The 15,861-nt window shown below is 47.2% G+C and overlaps 1 protein-coding gene across 2 annotated transcripts in view; it reads right to left on the reverse strand.

The window, feature by feature from the left end:
- Window positions 1-9,743: 9,743 nt before the first annotated feature.
- Akap1 (A-kinase anchoring protein 1) overlaps window positions 9,744-15,861 on the reverse strand; it is a 30,411-nt gene continuing 24,293 nt past the window's right edge. For both annotated transcript variants that reach the window (XM_026407309.2, XM_026407310.2), the window contains exons 6-11: window positions 15,353-15,530; window positions 13,575-13,725; window positions 13,105-13,172; window positions 11,704-11,777; window positions 11,254-11,316; window positions 9,744-10,819 (exon numbers count right to left, since the gene is read on the reverse strand). In XM_026407309.2, the coding sequence (XP_026263094.2) occupies window positions 10,745-10,819; window positions 11,254-11,316; window positions 11,704-11,777; window positions 13,105-13,172; window positions 13,575-13,725; window positions 15,353-15,530 (609 nt within the window). In that variant the 3' untranslated portion in view covers window positions 9,744-10,744. The remainder of the gene's footprint in view (window positions 10,820-11,253; window positions 11,317-11,703; window positions 11,778-13,104; window positions 13,173-13,574; window positions 13,726-15,352; window positions 15,531-15,861) is intronic.

Genomic DNA, 15,861 nt, shown 5'->3' on the forward strand with positions numbered 1-15,861 from the left:
CTTAGGATATAGATGGGATTGAAAAGCTAGAAATACGATTTTAATTCACTAGTGATTTTTTTCCACCCGGTCTCAAGCTTCTTTTTGATTTCTGAGCATCCATTTTCCTGAATTGTCTTGGGAGGGTTGCAAGATTTCAGTCCATTAACACAGTGGTGGGTTGGTGAAATTTCAGAACAGGCAGAGATAAACAGCGATAGCAGGAACACAGGCTGGTCCAGGGCTCCCCCAAAGAACTCAGCCAGCCTCTGGGTTTCTGCTCCCAGTCTGAGATCTGTCACCTAAAGCAGGGGTCCTTTAGTAACACCCCCTCTCCTCCATCCAGCTGATACCATTTGAGATGCTTTTGCTAGGGGGCAAAAATGCAAAATCTCCACCCAGTGTCTTGCTCCTTTATGGCTCCCTGTTTGGATGAGCTCTGTGGAATTAATGACCCTGCACCACTGACCTCTACCCACCCTCCCCAACCTGTCCTTCTACCCCCTCGCCTACCCCCCTGGTCCCCAGAGCGCCCTCTGTCTCAAGGCTTACCACTCATCTTCCCAAGCTACCCCAAGGTTGAATCTAGGACAGCAATTCTCAAACTGAAATGTGCATCAGAGCCACCTGCATCATGTTACAAGTTTCTGATTCAGTAGGTCTGGGGTAGGATCTGAGTGTTTGCATTTTTGATAAGTTCTAATAATGAGACTTTCTTGGAAAAACCACCGTGGGCAGGTAGGTGGTGAGGCAGTGGAGGGAGCTGGTACCTGCAGTAGCTTGTACTGTGGCGCCATCTAGTGGTTAAAGGTCACAGCGGCGGCAGCCTGTGCGGAGTGTATTGGGTGAGCCTGAAAATCACCCCTCTCCACACATCTGAAACCTTCAGGGCTTGTGTTGATCTCTGTTTTGGGGTGAGCTTTTTACTGAAGTTAAATGATCTCTTTTCATTCTTCTGAACAACCATAGGAGAATAGGATCATTACAGACCGTGTGACTTGCCCGAAGTCATGTGGTGGTAGGATTGAAATTGGAGGATGGGTGTTTTGAGGCCAGAAACTCTGATCTGTGCAAATACACATTGTGTTTTGTTCTCCAGTTACTTCTAACAAGGTTCAGCTAACACATGAGCAGACACCAAAACAGCCACCCAGATGACACAATAAATCCTAGTTGAACCCAAACTTAGTTCTGAACCCCTAGCGGCAAGACTCCATAGGAAATAAGGGCTCCATCTTTTTTCAACCCCAAACAAAAGAAAAATCAAATTGTTGAAGAGGAAAATCAAATTGCCACAGTTCCAGTTGGGCAGAGGGGTGCAGGCCTAGAAGTCTCACCCATTCAGGAGACTATGGCAGGAATATGGCAAATGGAGGCCAGCCTGGGCAGTTTAGCAAGATCTGTCTCAAAATAAAAGGTGCTGACAGTGTCCCTCAGTGGGTTCAACCCCTGAACTGAAAGGGGGAAAAATGCTACAAGTTCTAGGAGCAGTAGTTTCTAAATTTAAGACAACAGGGCTGACTCACAACACACCTTCATAGTTCCACTCTTATTTTTCTGGTACTGAGGTTTAAACCAGGGTCCACTATCACTGAGCTACTCCAGCACCCCCCGCACACACTTTTGCTCATAAAGTGTTTTACACTGACAACACATCTCAGTTTGGACAAGTCACATTTCCAGTGCTTGGTGCAGTTCTAGATACGCAGTTCTAGATGCAGCAGGATCCCTGGATGGAAACACTCTACTCTGTGAGTTGACATCATTTATTGAGTACTTTCTTTATACAGGCCCTCTGCCAAATTCTTATGTGCTTTATGGCAGTTCAGCCTCAGTTAAGGGTCTTAAGATACAGAGAATGTGCGAATCATCCACCACTACTGTGTCCATATGTGCAGAGGGCCCTGTGCAGCCTGACCCAGAGGGCTCAGGAAGAAGAACTGTATTGAGAATTGAGCAGCCGCACGCCTGTAATCCCAGAGACTCAGGAGACTGAGGCAGAAGGATCGCAAGTTCTAATCAGCGTAGGCAACTTAGCAAGACCCTGTCTCCAAATAAAAAAATAGAAATGGGCTGGGGATATTGCTCACTGGTAGAGCATCCCTGGGTTCAATCCCCTAATTCTGTAATAAAAAGAAAAAAGAAAATTGTTCCCTGGGTAGAAGGTATTGACCAGATAAGGTCATGAGAGAAACTCAATCTAAGAAATATCCCTCTGTAGTCCTCTGGTGAAGGTTACCCAGATGTAGGCATAAGTAAGAAGGCTTCATGTTCTGCTCCCGAGATCTGAGCACTGATGCACTTGGTGCACATGTTATATTCCAAAGGCAGCGATTTTTAAACCCCTCTCACCGCACAGCTGCAGCCCAGGCCAATGAAATCTACATCTCTCAGAGTAGGTCTCACGCATCGGTAGGTTTCAACGTGAGTTCAATATGCAGCCTGAGCTGAATGCCACTGCCCTGGGTCAGCCCTCACTTAGATGGACATACAAATTGCCTGCAAGTCTTTAAAATGAAGATCAAGAACGGGGCACAAAGCAGTCCCAGCTACTCAGGAGGCTGAGGATCCCTTGAGATCAGGAGTTCAAGGCCAATCTGGGCAACACAGTGAGACCCTGTCTCAAGATAGGATTTAGAAGGGTGGGTCACCAGGACCACACTTTACTACCCCGAAGAGGGTCTTCCTGGTGTATCCTGGGTTATGTGGTCTATCTTCCTGGTCTATCCTCGGGGCGGAGGGTCCTGTGCCTGATCATTCTTTTAAGAGTGAGGCAGGAGGGAGGTCACAAGACACAGCTGCCCACTCCAGAGAACCTTATGGAGACAGAGTCTACTGTTTTCAAAGTCTGAAGAATGCATGATTGGAAAAGAGGCAGGGGAAAGTAAGGTTACATCCAAGTTTGATTAAATGGTGGGCGGGACTAGAAATGTACAAGAGTATTTACAGCAAGGGTTGGCATGCTGTCTCCGAGACTAGACATTTAGCTGGATGTGTAGGGCAGCACACTTGTCACCCCTGACTGGGGAGACTGATAGCACGTTCAAAGTCAGTCTGGGCAACATAGTGAGACCCTATTTCAAAATTAAAAATAAGAACTGGGGATGCAGCTCAGTGGGGAAAATAAACAGGAAAAAAAAAAAAAAACTAGATATTTTAGACTACAGGGCCTATAGTCTTTGTCTCAGGTTGCCTTCCAGTGTTGGTAACACGATGCCATCAGGCAGTATGAAAACGTCTGTGGCTACGTTTCAATAAAACATTATGGCAAACAGGTGTCGTTTGGGACTGTTGGTTTAAATTATGCTGATAATTACAGACAGTCTCCTGGGAAGATGTGCCTGCAGGTCTGAGGTGTTGGTGGCCAGCCCTACAGGATCAGCCCCCACCTCAGCGGGGGGTGCCTACCCCAACCGGCCCCACTGTGCAGCTTCTGCCTCGCTTCCACTTTTCTCCCCTCAAGGCCTCTCAGAGGCCACCAAGAGGAAGCTTCCCTTTGGTACAGGATGCTGCCTCACCCTCACCCTCAAGGCACCTCTGGGACCTGAGTCACCCTAAAGAGCAGCAGAGGCACCATGGGCAGGAAGGACATGGAGGCTGGTGCCCACAAAACCAGGTTCAGGTCCTGGCTCTGCTGGCTGCGAGCCTGTGCCCTGCCCCACTGCCCCACCCAGGAGAGCACCATCCGTGGGAGTCCCGACGGAGGGGACTCCTACAGGCGCTGCGTTTGTCTGTCTTTGCATTCCCTCTAGCATGATGCTTGGCGTCCAGCAGGCACTCAGTGAACACTGAGAAAGACGTCACTGGGAGTAGTCAGGGCTCCTTCCTGTCACCAAGCCAGTGAAGCCAGGGAAAAACAAGAACTGCATCCAGCTCTGGGTAGGAGGTATCTGCCTTCGTTGCCCAGAGCATCGCAACACTGTCTGTCCCCACCAGATGTCAGTGGGCCCATCTCTAGCAAGAAACAGCCAAGATCCCTCTTAGATCATTTGCTTCGTAAAAATACAAGTCGGCCTCATTAAGAGGAATCTTCAGGAAGGTCCTTATTTGCAGATTTACAGGCCGGGAGTTTATGGGAACAGAAAGAGCAGGGAACTTTCCGGAAGTCAAGCAGAACTTGGTGTAGACAGCCTACGGGCAGGACTCTGAGTGCAGAGGGAAGATCTGGGGCCTAGAACAATACCACCAAAAAGGCTGAGCCAGGACGGGCCATGGGTGACACAACCCCAGTCTTGGTGGCTTACGACAGACTTTTGTCACATCATACATTGAAGACTGGCTATAGATCTTTTCCGTGGCATCTTCACACAGGGACTCTGGTAGATGATGTCTCCCTGGGACACGGCTGACACTAGGGCAGCAGAAGTGGAGCACTGTGGCTTATGAAGTCATCAGTCCAGGTAACGCAGGTCACCTCTACCGCTATGTTTCACTGTCCAGAATGAGACCTGTGGTTACACTCGAGTCCAACAGGACCAAGATGTACGATTCTTGCTGTGGGGAAGAATAACACAATTTTTGGCAAGGACTGCTGGTATCAGGACAGACAAGCATGTTCAGATGTGCAAGCTTCATACATGTTCTGTCTACAAAAATTCTAAGACATGCAGATGTGCAAGGACCCATTGTGTGTGTCTTTGTTTGGGACAGGGTCTTGGTAAGTTGCCGAGACTGGTCTTGAACTTGTGATTCTGCTGCCTCAGCTTCCCATCACTGGGAATATAGGGGTACACACTGTGCCCAGCTAGGACCCACTATGTTCTAACAACACACAGAGGAAAGGTGAGTCAAAATAAAGAACTTGGGAACACCGGGGTGAGGCAGAGTTGGGCCAAAATGCTTTTTATAACATTGACTGAAGTTTAATGTCACCATTAAAAGATTCTTGAGATAGATCCATTTGTGAAAAAAAGTCTAATAAGAAAAGATTATAGAGGGCTGAGGTTGTGGATGAGTGGTAGCGTGTTTGCCTTGCATGCGTAGGGCACTGGGTTCGATCCTCAGCAGCACAAAAATAAATATTGTGTCCTACAACTAAAAAAAATTAAAAAGATATCAGAAAATTCTGAACCATATTCTAGATGATTCTAGGATTCTAAGAGGGCAGACACGTACGTGCAAAGTGCTCTTACAGGAAGAATAGCAGAAATCAGAATTTCTACCAAGTTTTTCTATACCCAGAATAGGGAGAAAGGAAGGCTTTGATACACGAAACAAATATAAATCCAAATATATTTAAAACTGTTTATTGGTAACAAGAAATAAGATGTTGAAGGCTAAATTTACCATAAGAAAAAAATTAAGCAAAAAATCAGAGAATATAATAGGAAAATGAATGAAATAGCAAATAACATTGTATCAGTGATCATAATAAATGGGCTCATCTATTAGATTTTCCAGCCAGGTTCGGTAGTGCATACTTATAACCCCAGCTACTCAGTGAGGCAGGAGGATTTAAGGCCAGCCTGTGCAACTTAGCAAGATCCAGTCTCAAAATTATAAAAATAAATAAATAAATAAATAAATAAAGACTAGGGATGTAGAGCTCAGTAGTACAACACTTGCTTCATATGCATGAGACCCTGTTTCAATTTCCTGTACAGAAAAATAAAAATTCCCTTTAAAAATTTTTTTTAAAGTTGGCAATGTTCCATTTAGAAGCCACCCACCTAAAGTTAAGTGACAGAGAAAAATGATATCAACTTCAAAACAAAAAACACTAAACTATATCACCAAAGATATTTACAGTGATGAGAAAATTCCATTCAAGGGCCTTTTTGAATGAAGAAGCATAACTCTGAAACTTAAAGAAATAACTGTTTAGACAAACTAGACAAAACAACACTGACAGAATCACTTAATATAAATGGGTAGCTATAGTATAGACCAAGACGGGAAAGGGAAAGAGGGGGAAGGAAAGAAAACCAACAGGTTTCAATAATTTACAAGCTCAACTTAATAGATGATAGAAAACTTTATACCAAACTGACAGTATGCATTATTTCCAACTGTTACTTAGAACATTTACCATCCTTCTCTTCCCCTGAAATTTATCCTAAAGATAACCTTCAGACAAAATGTGCAACCCAGGCACAATAGTATGTGCTAAGAGTCCCAGATACTTGGGAAGAGCAGTCCAGGAGTTCAAGGCCAACCTGGGCAACATAATGAGACCCCTCAAAAAAATAAAATGGATTTTAAAAATAATAAATGAGCAAAAGAACCTAGAGCTTTTTGAACGAGGAAGAACATATAGAAGGCTGTTGCAGTGGTGATATGGAATAGTCTATTCTTACACTGTCTAGCTTGGTAGCCTCAGCCCAGTTGTGATTATGGAGCCCCTGAAATGTGGATAGTCTGAACAGGCACAGAAGAGGAAAGAACACACCAGATTTCAAACACAGGATGAAAAATACCTTAAGCCTTCTAATTAATAGTTGTATGTCCATCACATGCTGAAATGATTATCATTAAAATTAACCATTTTTGGCTGTCAGTTGGTAGAGTGCTTGCGTCACATGCACAAGGCCCTGGGTTCAATCCCCAGCACCATAAATAAATAAATAAATAAATAAATAAATAAATAAATAACCATTTTTGTGGGAGCTGGGGTTGTGGCTCAGTGGTAGAGTGCTCACCTGGCATGTGCAAGGCCCTGGGTTCGATCTTCAGCATCACATAAAAATAAATAAAATGAAGTACTGTGTTCATCTACAACTAAAAAATATTTTTTAAAAAATTAACCATTTTTTTTTAAATTGAGGCTCTTGGAAGATCTTACATTTGTGACTCCCATTGTTTTGAGAGCACTGGTCTAGAAACAGATCCACATTTTCTATTTTCTATCCATCTCCTTTATGACATTTTTCAGTGGAGATTCAATTTTCCTTTTAGAACATTACACATTAAAAACATTCACCTTTGGCCCAGATGCTGCAGGTTTCCCCCGGCTTTATTCATGTGAGTTAAAAAGTTAACTTTCACAGAAGAAAATCATTTCTCTCCCCCATCATGGCAATTTTTTCTACTTTAAGCTTCAAAACTTTCCTTTGGGTTGGCCATTTAACCACCAGGGCACTTACTGGGAGACACGGACCAAGGCAAGATGAATCCACACTGGGTTAGTGGCACACTGGTCACCTGGAGTCTCAGCATTGTCCAACTGCAGGCTACTTTCTGGGTCACTTTTACCACAGAGGTTAGTCTGATCATCTGTGAAGGAGGTTCCTGCCTTGCTGGGAGGTCCAAGTATCACCGGTCACAGAGCATAGCACCTGACACACAGTAAGCACTCCATAACTTGTTTCAATCTTAAGCTTGTGAGGGTTAGAAATGAACTTCCTCACTTAAAAATCAGCTGTCATCTGACGGATGCTGATCTCGGTGAGTGGTATAACCAAAGTTGTACAAGGTCTAGCAGGAACCTCAGAACTCAGTCTCTATGAGAACTGTCCATTCCTCCTATACTCTTTGGGGGCCCAAGGACACAAACACCTGAATGAGAACAGGAGGAAGCTCTAGCCTTCCACATTTCTTCCACTCACCCCTGGTAGACAGCCAAATCTCTCTCCAGTGCCAGCTTCTTCCACAAGTTTGCAATTCATACTAAGATCTCCTGGATGGCCCACAGCTCATTCAACAGAGGTGTCTAAAGGCACTTGCCCAGGGCTGGGGATGTGGCTTAAGTGGTAGCGCGCTCGCCTGGCATGCGTGCGGCCCAGGTTCGATCCTCAGCACCACATACAAACAAAGAAGTTGTGTCCGCCGAAAAAAAAAACCACTAAACAGTAAATATTAAAATGTTCTCTCTAAAAAAAATAAAATTAAAAAAAAAGTTTTAAAGGTACTTGCCCAGAGGACTCCACAAATCAGCTCTTCCATTAAGAGAGCAACAGAATTTCTGGCAAAATGGCCCAAAACAAATTAATTTTCAGAACTCTGTAAATTAATCAAAAGCAATCTAAGAAGAATTTATTCAAAGAATACACGCCCTTCACCATCTTCCAACTTGCTTTTTCCCCCCAAATACTGAGCCATGTTTCTTGAAGCCATCCTCAAAAAATATGACCCCACGACCTTGCGAGCACAGCCCCTGCCCTCACCTCCACTCCCGTCACCAAGCCCCGCGGGTCTTACCTGAGGATCCTGCCTTCATCGCCTCTTGTCCATCCACAGGAGGTTCTTCCGTCTTGTCAGGACCGCCTTGGGCTTCAGTCCTGCCCTCCCACACCTCCTCCCTGTGCCAGAATCCTGCTCTCCTCAGCTGGAGACCCCTCAAAGTCCAATCTGTACACCAGGCTTCACCAGCTCTCCCCCAAATGTGTCTGAAGGCCCCATGGACACCCTTGCACAGCAGCCAGACTAGATCACACACACGAAGCTTAAACCCAGGTGCTGCCTGGCTGGGCCAAAGTCACACCCAACGACCACTAGGTCGCAGGCAACAGCAAAGACTACGGGAGAACTTGCTGGGGCCCAGCTCTGGATAAACAGGGGACAATCTTGAGATTTCTTTCTTATGAGATTTGTAGCATTATCAGATCTAACAGATGAGGGAAACTGAAGGAAAGATGGGCCACCTCAACAATGACAACTCCAACTCAAGGTCCAGAGCAGCTGCAGCCTTTAGGCACAGAGAACTAGAGAATAGCTGAGCCTGTTGTGTTGGGCCTGGGAGAAGTTCCAGGAGGGAGCAAGAGGTGGGGTGCTTGGTCACCAGAGAGAATTCCACAGGACATACCTTCTGCCTAAAAACCCTCAGCTGCCTCTGCTCTCCAGTCTGGTGCCGAGGCCCACTACCCTGCAGTGTGGGCACACAGCACAGAGAACATGGGCCAAAACTAAGGGGGATACAGGGTGGGTAGTTTACCCAAGGCAGTGGGAATAAATCAAGGTTAGGTACCTACTCTCCTGTCTTCAAAGAAAGCAAGAGGCTTGTTTAGTGTTTCATTTTACTATTTTTTTTTTTAAAGAGAGAGAGTGAGAGAGAGAATTTTTTTAATATTTTTTAGTATTTGGCAGACACAACATCTTTGTTGGTATGTGGTGCTGAGGATCGAACCCGGGTCGCACGCATGCCAGGCGAGCGCGCTACCGCTTGAGCCACATCCCCAGCCCTCATTTTACTATTTTTTAAAAATTATTTTTAGGGGCTGGGGATGTGGCTCGAGCGGTAGCGCGCTCGCCTGGCATGCGTGTGGCCCGGGTTCGATCCTCAGCACCACATACCAACAAAGATGTTGTGCCCGCAGAAAACTAAAAAAAAAAAAATAAAGATTAAAAAATTCTCTCCTCTCTCTTTAAAAATAAAATAATTTTTAGTTGTCAATGGATCTTTATTTATACCTAGTGCCGAGATTTGAAACCAGTGCCTCACACAACTAGGCGAGTACTCTGCCACCGAGCCACAACCCCAGCCCCTTCATGAATTTTTATAGCCTTCTCACTACAGCAGACTAAATGACATCATCAATCCACTAAAGCACAACTAACTGGTTTCAGAAGCCAGTGCTTTACACAGATATCAGGCTCCTCCAAGAATTCAAGGGTAGAAGTCAAAGCTTGGCTGCCACCTGGTGGGGCAAGGAGACAGGAAAAGGCCAGACAGACAATTCTGGCTAAACTGTCTTCAAAGAACTGGGGGTTCTCCTTTAGTTGCAGACCTAGGGGGCACACTGGGACCCTCCACGCTCACAACCGCCCTCTTCACTTCCCACCCCTGCCCCCAATATTTTCCACCACTAGGAAAAGAAAGGACTCAAAGCTATAGTTTATACAATTCGAAATTTATATATGCTCAAGTTATTTATGTCATTTATTCTTAAATTGCACAATGCTGAAGCCAGTCTAAAAAAGAATCAAACACACCACTGCCAGGTATTCACTGAATTACTTTTTTTTTTTTTTTAAACAAGTGTGTACAGCAAAAAATCCCCAAATGACAATCTATCCCATACAGCCACCTGTCCAATATGCAGGAGTCCCCGAAACTCCTGGAAGAGGAGCCAGGATTGTTGGCAGCTGCCCTCTACAGGATTAACTTCTACTTACAGGTGAAGTGTGTGGAAAAACCTTGAGTTCCCTTTGTTCTCCAGTGTATCTTGTACAAAATAATACATTTTTAAACATTATTTACAGAGTTTGCACAAATAGAAAATGGTTATAAATTACAACAAGGCTTGGCAAGATAACAGTTCCCCTTCCCAATAACAAGGGCCAGAGGTGTGACAATTGCTCCATATTTACATCTGCATTAAAAAAGTCTGGGTTCCTATAGACCTAGAGGAAGTGTATAAAAACTGATCAAACACCACCAAATTCATTTATGTTGAGCCATACAGGAAATTGATACCAGTCAGTCAGTTCATGGCTGGCTCCCTGAAGAAAAACTTTGAAGTAAAAGAAACCCTTAGCGGCAAGCCACGCATGTCCTGCGGCCAGCCCACTAGAGTCTGTGGGGTTTTGGTAGAGAGGGTGGGAAGGAAGCAGAATGGAGGGGGAACAGGACAACCTGGTTGAGACTGCTTCCCTTCAATATCTCTTTTTAAACAGCTCAGGTTAACACCATCCAATGGCTTTGAAAAGAACCCGCTGTTCATCCTTTCTCCTTGGAGAGGAGCGTCTTCTCCATGTGACCTACAGAATGGGGAGAAAGAGGACTGAGAGGATGACGTTTATTATTCTGATGTGAACTCTTTGCCTGCAGTGCCAAGCCCAATTTCAACAGTGCAAAAAAAGACTCCAGTGGTGGCTCCGCGAGCCAGGGTCAGAGGCTTGAGTAGTAGCTGTCCACCCACTGCGCGAGGCCTCGCTCCACCAGTGACCGGTTTATCAGCACCACCTAGAAAACAAAGTTCTCTTGAGAGCTTTGCCTGGAGCCGTTCTCAAGCCCACACATTCTCCCTTCTACATGTCCAGTTGCCAATGAGGCGACAGGTGCTCACGCAGGGCCTGACACCAACAGGGGCTCCCTCTTTACTGTTCTGTGGCTACCTAAGCTTCCAGAAGGCCCAGGGAAGGGTTTCTCCACCTCGGCAATTTGGGTGATTCCAAGAGGGACTGTTCTGGATGCTACAGGATGCTAAGCAGCAACCCTGGCCTGTACCCACCAGATGACATTAACACAACCACCCCAGTCATGGCACCCAATGTGTTTCCCGGGTGGCACTGGCTTATAGTTCATCCTCCGATTAGGGAGGAAGAAGCAGGGCCAGAACCAGCTCCAGCCAACACGCTGCTGCTGGGCGACAATTCCAACAGAAGGGCAGGACTTACTTCATCTCCAACCACACTCCACAGCTGAATCAGGGGAAGGCCAGTTGGACTGTAACTTGTCACCTAGAGGAGTGGGGGAAAGAAATACATAAAGTGGCTCCATGCACCTCTTTTTATTTCAATTTTTTTTAAGCAATGGAGATGGAATCCAGGGCCTCACACATGCTCAACAAGTGCTCTACCACTGAGCTACATCCCCAGCCCCTTTTTACTTTTATTTTGAGACAAGGTCTCACTAAGTGACCCAGGCTGGCCTCAATCCCTCCCGAATAGCTGGGATCCCAGGCATGCGCCACCACACCCAGCCAAACACTTCTTTTAAAAGCCTGCCCATTGACCAAAGTTCCCTACCATGGAAAGGAAGGAGTTTAAAGGTCAATTCTTAACTGAGGCAGGCGGCTCCCTGGTGACCCTGTCCAGCTGGCCCCACCTCCAAACCAGAGCACACACCTGTGCCAGAAGCGCTGTGTTTCCTGTCATCTCACTCATAGCTGCATCTGCTTCAGGCGAAAAGTGGTCATCATCTTTACAGGGAGAAGGAAAAGCAGCATTTAGACTCTTATCTAGGCAAAGCACTCCTGTCACCCAAGTGACCTGACCGTCATTGTATTCTGAGCAGGAAGCTTCAGATGCTGCAGGGACTTGAGACTGCTCTCAGGAACCACCCGTCAGGTAGAGACTAGACCTCCACAGGACTCCAGGATGCCAGATGCATGTCACCCTCAGAATGACAGGATAAAGGAGGAAACTTCTGCCTTCAGTGGAAATACCATCCCCACAAATCTGGGGACCAACAGTGCTAGCTCTTCCACCAAATCAGCAATACCATAAGAAGACTGGTTTTATGCCCGTTTTACAGGTGAGAACACTGAGGCACAGGCTAATCACCAGAGGCCATCCGGCTCCCAGAGTGTGCAGCTGGAATTCAAATCCAGGCAGCTGCTCTCTAGTGGAGGCGGCACTGAGGCAGCATTCTGCTCTGTTGGTTCAAAAAACAACAAGAACAGGCCCAAGGCAGGGAGTGGGAGGGATGGGAGCAGGTGTTTCTGAAGGTGTGGGAAAGTCTCATGAAGGAGGAAGCATTTCAGCGAGTCTAGACAGATCATTCAGTTGGACAGAAATGGAGAGCAAGGTTGGGCAACAGCAAGGAAGGAAAAACTCCAAGACCTTGCCCAGTGTTTTGCCTGGTGTGACTCCAGCTAGAGTGTAGTGTTTCTGTTGCACTTAGATTGCTGTAGACAAGCCAGAACAAGATCCAAAGGGCCAACCCTGGAAAAGAGTGTGATGGGCGAACACAAGTATAACAGCTATATTAGCTGCTATCTGCCCACCTTCCACACATCAGTTCCTGGGTTTTTATAATCTGCACAGCCACCTTGAAAGATAGATGCCACCCCCATTTTCCAGAGAAGAGAATGGAAACTAAGTAATGCCAGCCTTCTTCCCCTTGGCAATACTTTCACAGCCTTAGACACCAGACAGCCATGAGTGTGAGCTAAGTCCCCAGGGTGCCCCTAAGCACCTGTGAAGCAGCTGAGCAGTGCTGCTGACCTAGCACCTGCCCTCTCGAGTCTGGACTGTGCTCAGGAAGTTGCCTTTGCTGAAAGCCTCTTAATGCTGGCACCATACGTCCAGAAAAGTGGACCCCAAAAGACAGTCTATGGCATAGCAGCACTAGCTTCACCTGGGAATGACAGAAATGCGAGTTCTCAGGCCCCAGACCCAACCTATTCAACCAGGAACTCTGATGGCAGTGCAACTGTCTGTATAAACCCTCCAGGTGAGACCAAGGCTCTAAGAAGACCCCTGCTCAGCCACTACCTGCCCCTTGGCCAGAGGCTCCCCCGTTACCTGACAGAGGCATCACACTATCCAGAAGGACTTCTGCTCCTTGGAATGGCAAGGTCACAAAGTCAGACCTGGAAAGCCAAGAAAAGGGCAAGTTAACACGGACTTGAAGGCCAACTCCACTGCCAGTCAATTTACATTTTGCTTAGCACAGTGACATCCACACTCCAGGATGGCACTGTAGGCCACAGCACAGAGCACACCTGAAAGCAGGCAGACAGCCCTCCAGCAGCCCGATGTCACAAGGACTCCTGCATCAAACTCAAAAAGGAGCCTGTCTTCTCCCCCTCCACATCTGATACTTGGGGGTCTCTTCCACTAGACAGCCTTCTAACCAGGTTTGACTCAGGTGAGTCACCAACTTTGTTTATCTCAGTAGTAGCAGGAGGGAGGGAACCCTGATCGGAGGCTGGGCAGAATTGAACCACACCCTCACACCAAGTAGGGCACAAGCCCAGGGGGTCTCCACTCACCGGATCTGCCGGAGCACGTCTACTTTCACCCTCTTGTATCCACCGTAGTCCACATATCGAATCTCCACCTCGTTGGTCTCCTCGTAGGAGGCAACCACTTGGGCACGCCACCAGGCCCCATCCGCACCAGGGGCAGCACAGATAACGGTGACTGCAAGAGCAGGAAGAAGAGTGTGTGGACATACCTGACCCAGGGCAGGGCTCCAAGGGCCATTCTGATCACCCCTACATGCCTCTCAGCATTACTTCTCAGGGGCCTATCTCTCGTGATTAGGGGGCAGAAATGGCATGGGTCCCCAAAGTAAAGCCTCCCCCTGAGCCCAAGAAGAGCTGAGGGAGGCTGCTGGACATCAAAAATTCAGTCTAACATATGTGATACCCCAAAGCTATCCAGACCAAAAAAAAAAAAAAAATTCAATCAAGATCCATTACTTTGAAACTTACAGAGGCCTAAGATGGACATATTAATCAGAATAAACCAAGTATGATACAAAATCAGGGAATGTGGGCCAGGGCCTGCCTCACATTCCTAAGGGAAAGAACCTCTGAATGCAGCAGATCTCAGTGGCTTTGTATCTACAGTTTGCTCTGGCCCATGGCAAGAAGGGCACTCCTAGGCCAGTGCCCCATAACTAAGCCTTTGCCTCAGTAGGTGGTGCAGAGCACCTGGGTAGCTACCAAGGTTGTGCTCCAAGATCACCAAGTCCCTCCCAAGCAGCAGAGAAAGATGTAACTATGGGGTAAGGGTCACCCAGCTAAACTCCTAACTGTGCCCCAGGCCCACATGGGGCTGACCACTCTGGGTCCTGACCCTTGGTCCCTGGTGCAACCACTTCTTGGACTCCAGTCTTTATTGCTGGGTTGGCACACAACTTTAGAGAATCTGATGAAAACTAAACCTGTATTCCTCCAAAAGAAAAAAAAAGGCCAGGCATGGTGATTCAGGCCTACAATCCCAGCAACTCAGGAGGCTGAGGCAAGAGGATTGCAAGTTTGAGGTCAGCCTCAGCAACTTAGTGAGATCCCATTTCAAAATAAAAAATACAAAGGTCTAGGGATGTGGCTCAGTGGTAAAGTACCTCTGGGTTTGATTATCAATAGAAAGAAAGCAGTGGGGGTAGGGGAGGAGAAAGAAAAGGAAGGATGGACACAAAACACTGCAGATAATTTGAGAGCTTTCTTAGATGCCTCAAAGCCCATCAGGGGACCCCCAGGTTAGGAGTCTTTGATGGGGGTGGGAGGGGGGGGGGGAAATAAAGGGTGAGAATGGTTCTGACATTTGATCCCCATCGATAAACGCAAAAGAAGTAACAGTGAGGAAGGTTGGTTTGGATCCAGCTCCTTAGGGGCTACCTGAGCAAATCACAAAGTCAGAGGCTCAGTTCCCTCACCTGTCACGTGGGATGGCCAACCCACTGCCAGGGTTTGCTGGGCTCTGGCTCTTTTATCATAACCAGTTATGCATATTTCACATATTGACAGAGTATCCAACCAGACTTCCTGGAACAAGTGGTATCACCCCACTAACAGACATAAAGTGGCAGGACTGGGATTCTGAGTCCATGTGTCCAAACTCCACTCCAGTCCCGCTGCTCTGTCAGCCAATGGAAACACTAGCTGAGCTAGCTAGGAGACTCAGGAATGCTGTCCCATGAAGGATCCCGGTACAGCTCTCTCCTGGTCAAGACAAAGGACAGCACAGGCAACCCCCAGAAGTTCTTTCTCTGGCCTAGACAGAGCCCAGAACCTCCCTCCCTGGCCCCCAGGACAGCACTTACTTTCCACAGGGGTGGGCAAGGTGGGGATTCCAGGTTGAGAGTAGCAGAGGTACATCTGCTGGTCCAGGCTGCGCAGTGCATGGAAGGTGGGGTGTGTGTGCTGCTGCACAAACAGGTGCCCGGCATTGACCTGGTTGACCACGATTACCTCCACAGTGATGCCATCAGGCAGCATGAGCTACAGAGAGGAAGGGGCAGCAGGCACAGCATCAGTCCTCCTCTCCTCATCTTTGGGATAAGCTCTGAGGCCCCAGGATATGTCTCTCAACTGGCACATCTTTGAAAAAGCACAGCAACTCCAACAACACCACCCAGGCAGCAGAGTTCAAGAACCACTTCAGCCACTGCAGCTGCTATCCTGCAATACCTTGAGCAGCCATCAGGGGCAGCCTAACCTCAGGGCCTGGCAGGGGAACCCCAGCAGAGCCTGGGGAGCCAGGAGCTAACTGGATGTAGTGTGGGCCTCCCATAGACCTGGGCAGGCTCCATCCTCTGGAATTTCCCCTCCC

The sequence above is a fragment of the Urocitellus parryii genome, chromosome 7 (assembly GCF_045843805.1).
Source record: "Urocitellus parryii isolate mUroPar1 chromosome 7, mUroPar1.hap1, whole genome shotgun sequence".
Classification (NCBI taxonomy): domain Eukaryota; kingdom Metazoa; phylum Chordata; class Mammalia; order Rodentia; family Sciuridae; genus Urocitellus; species Urocitellus parryii.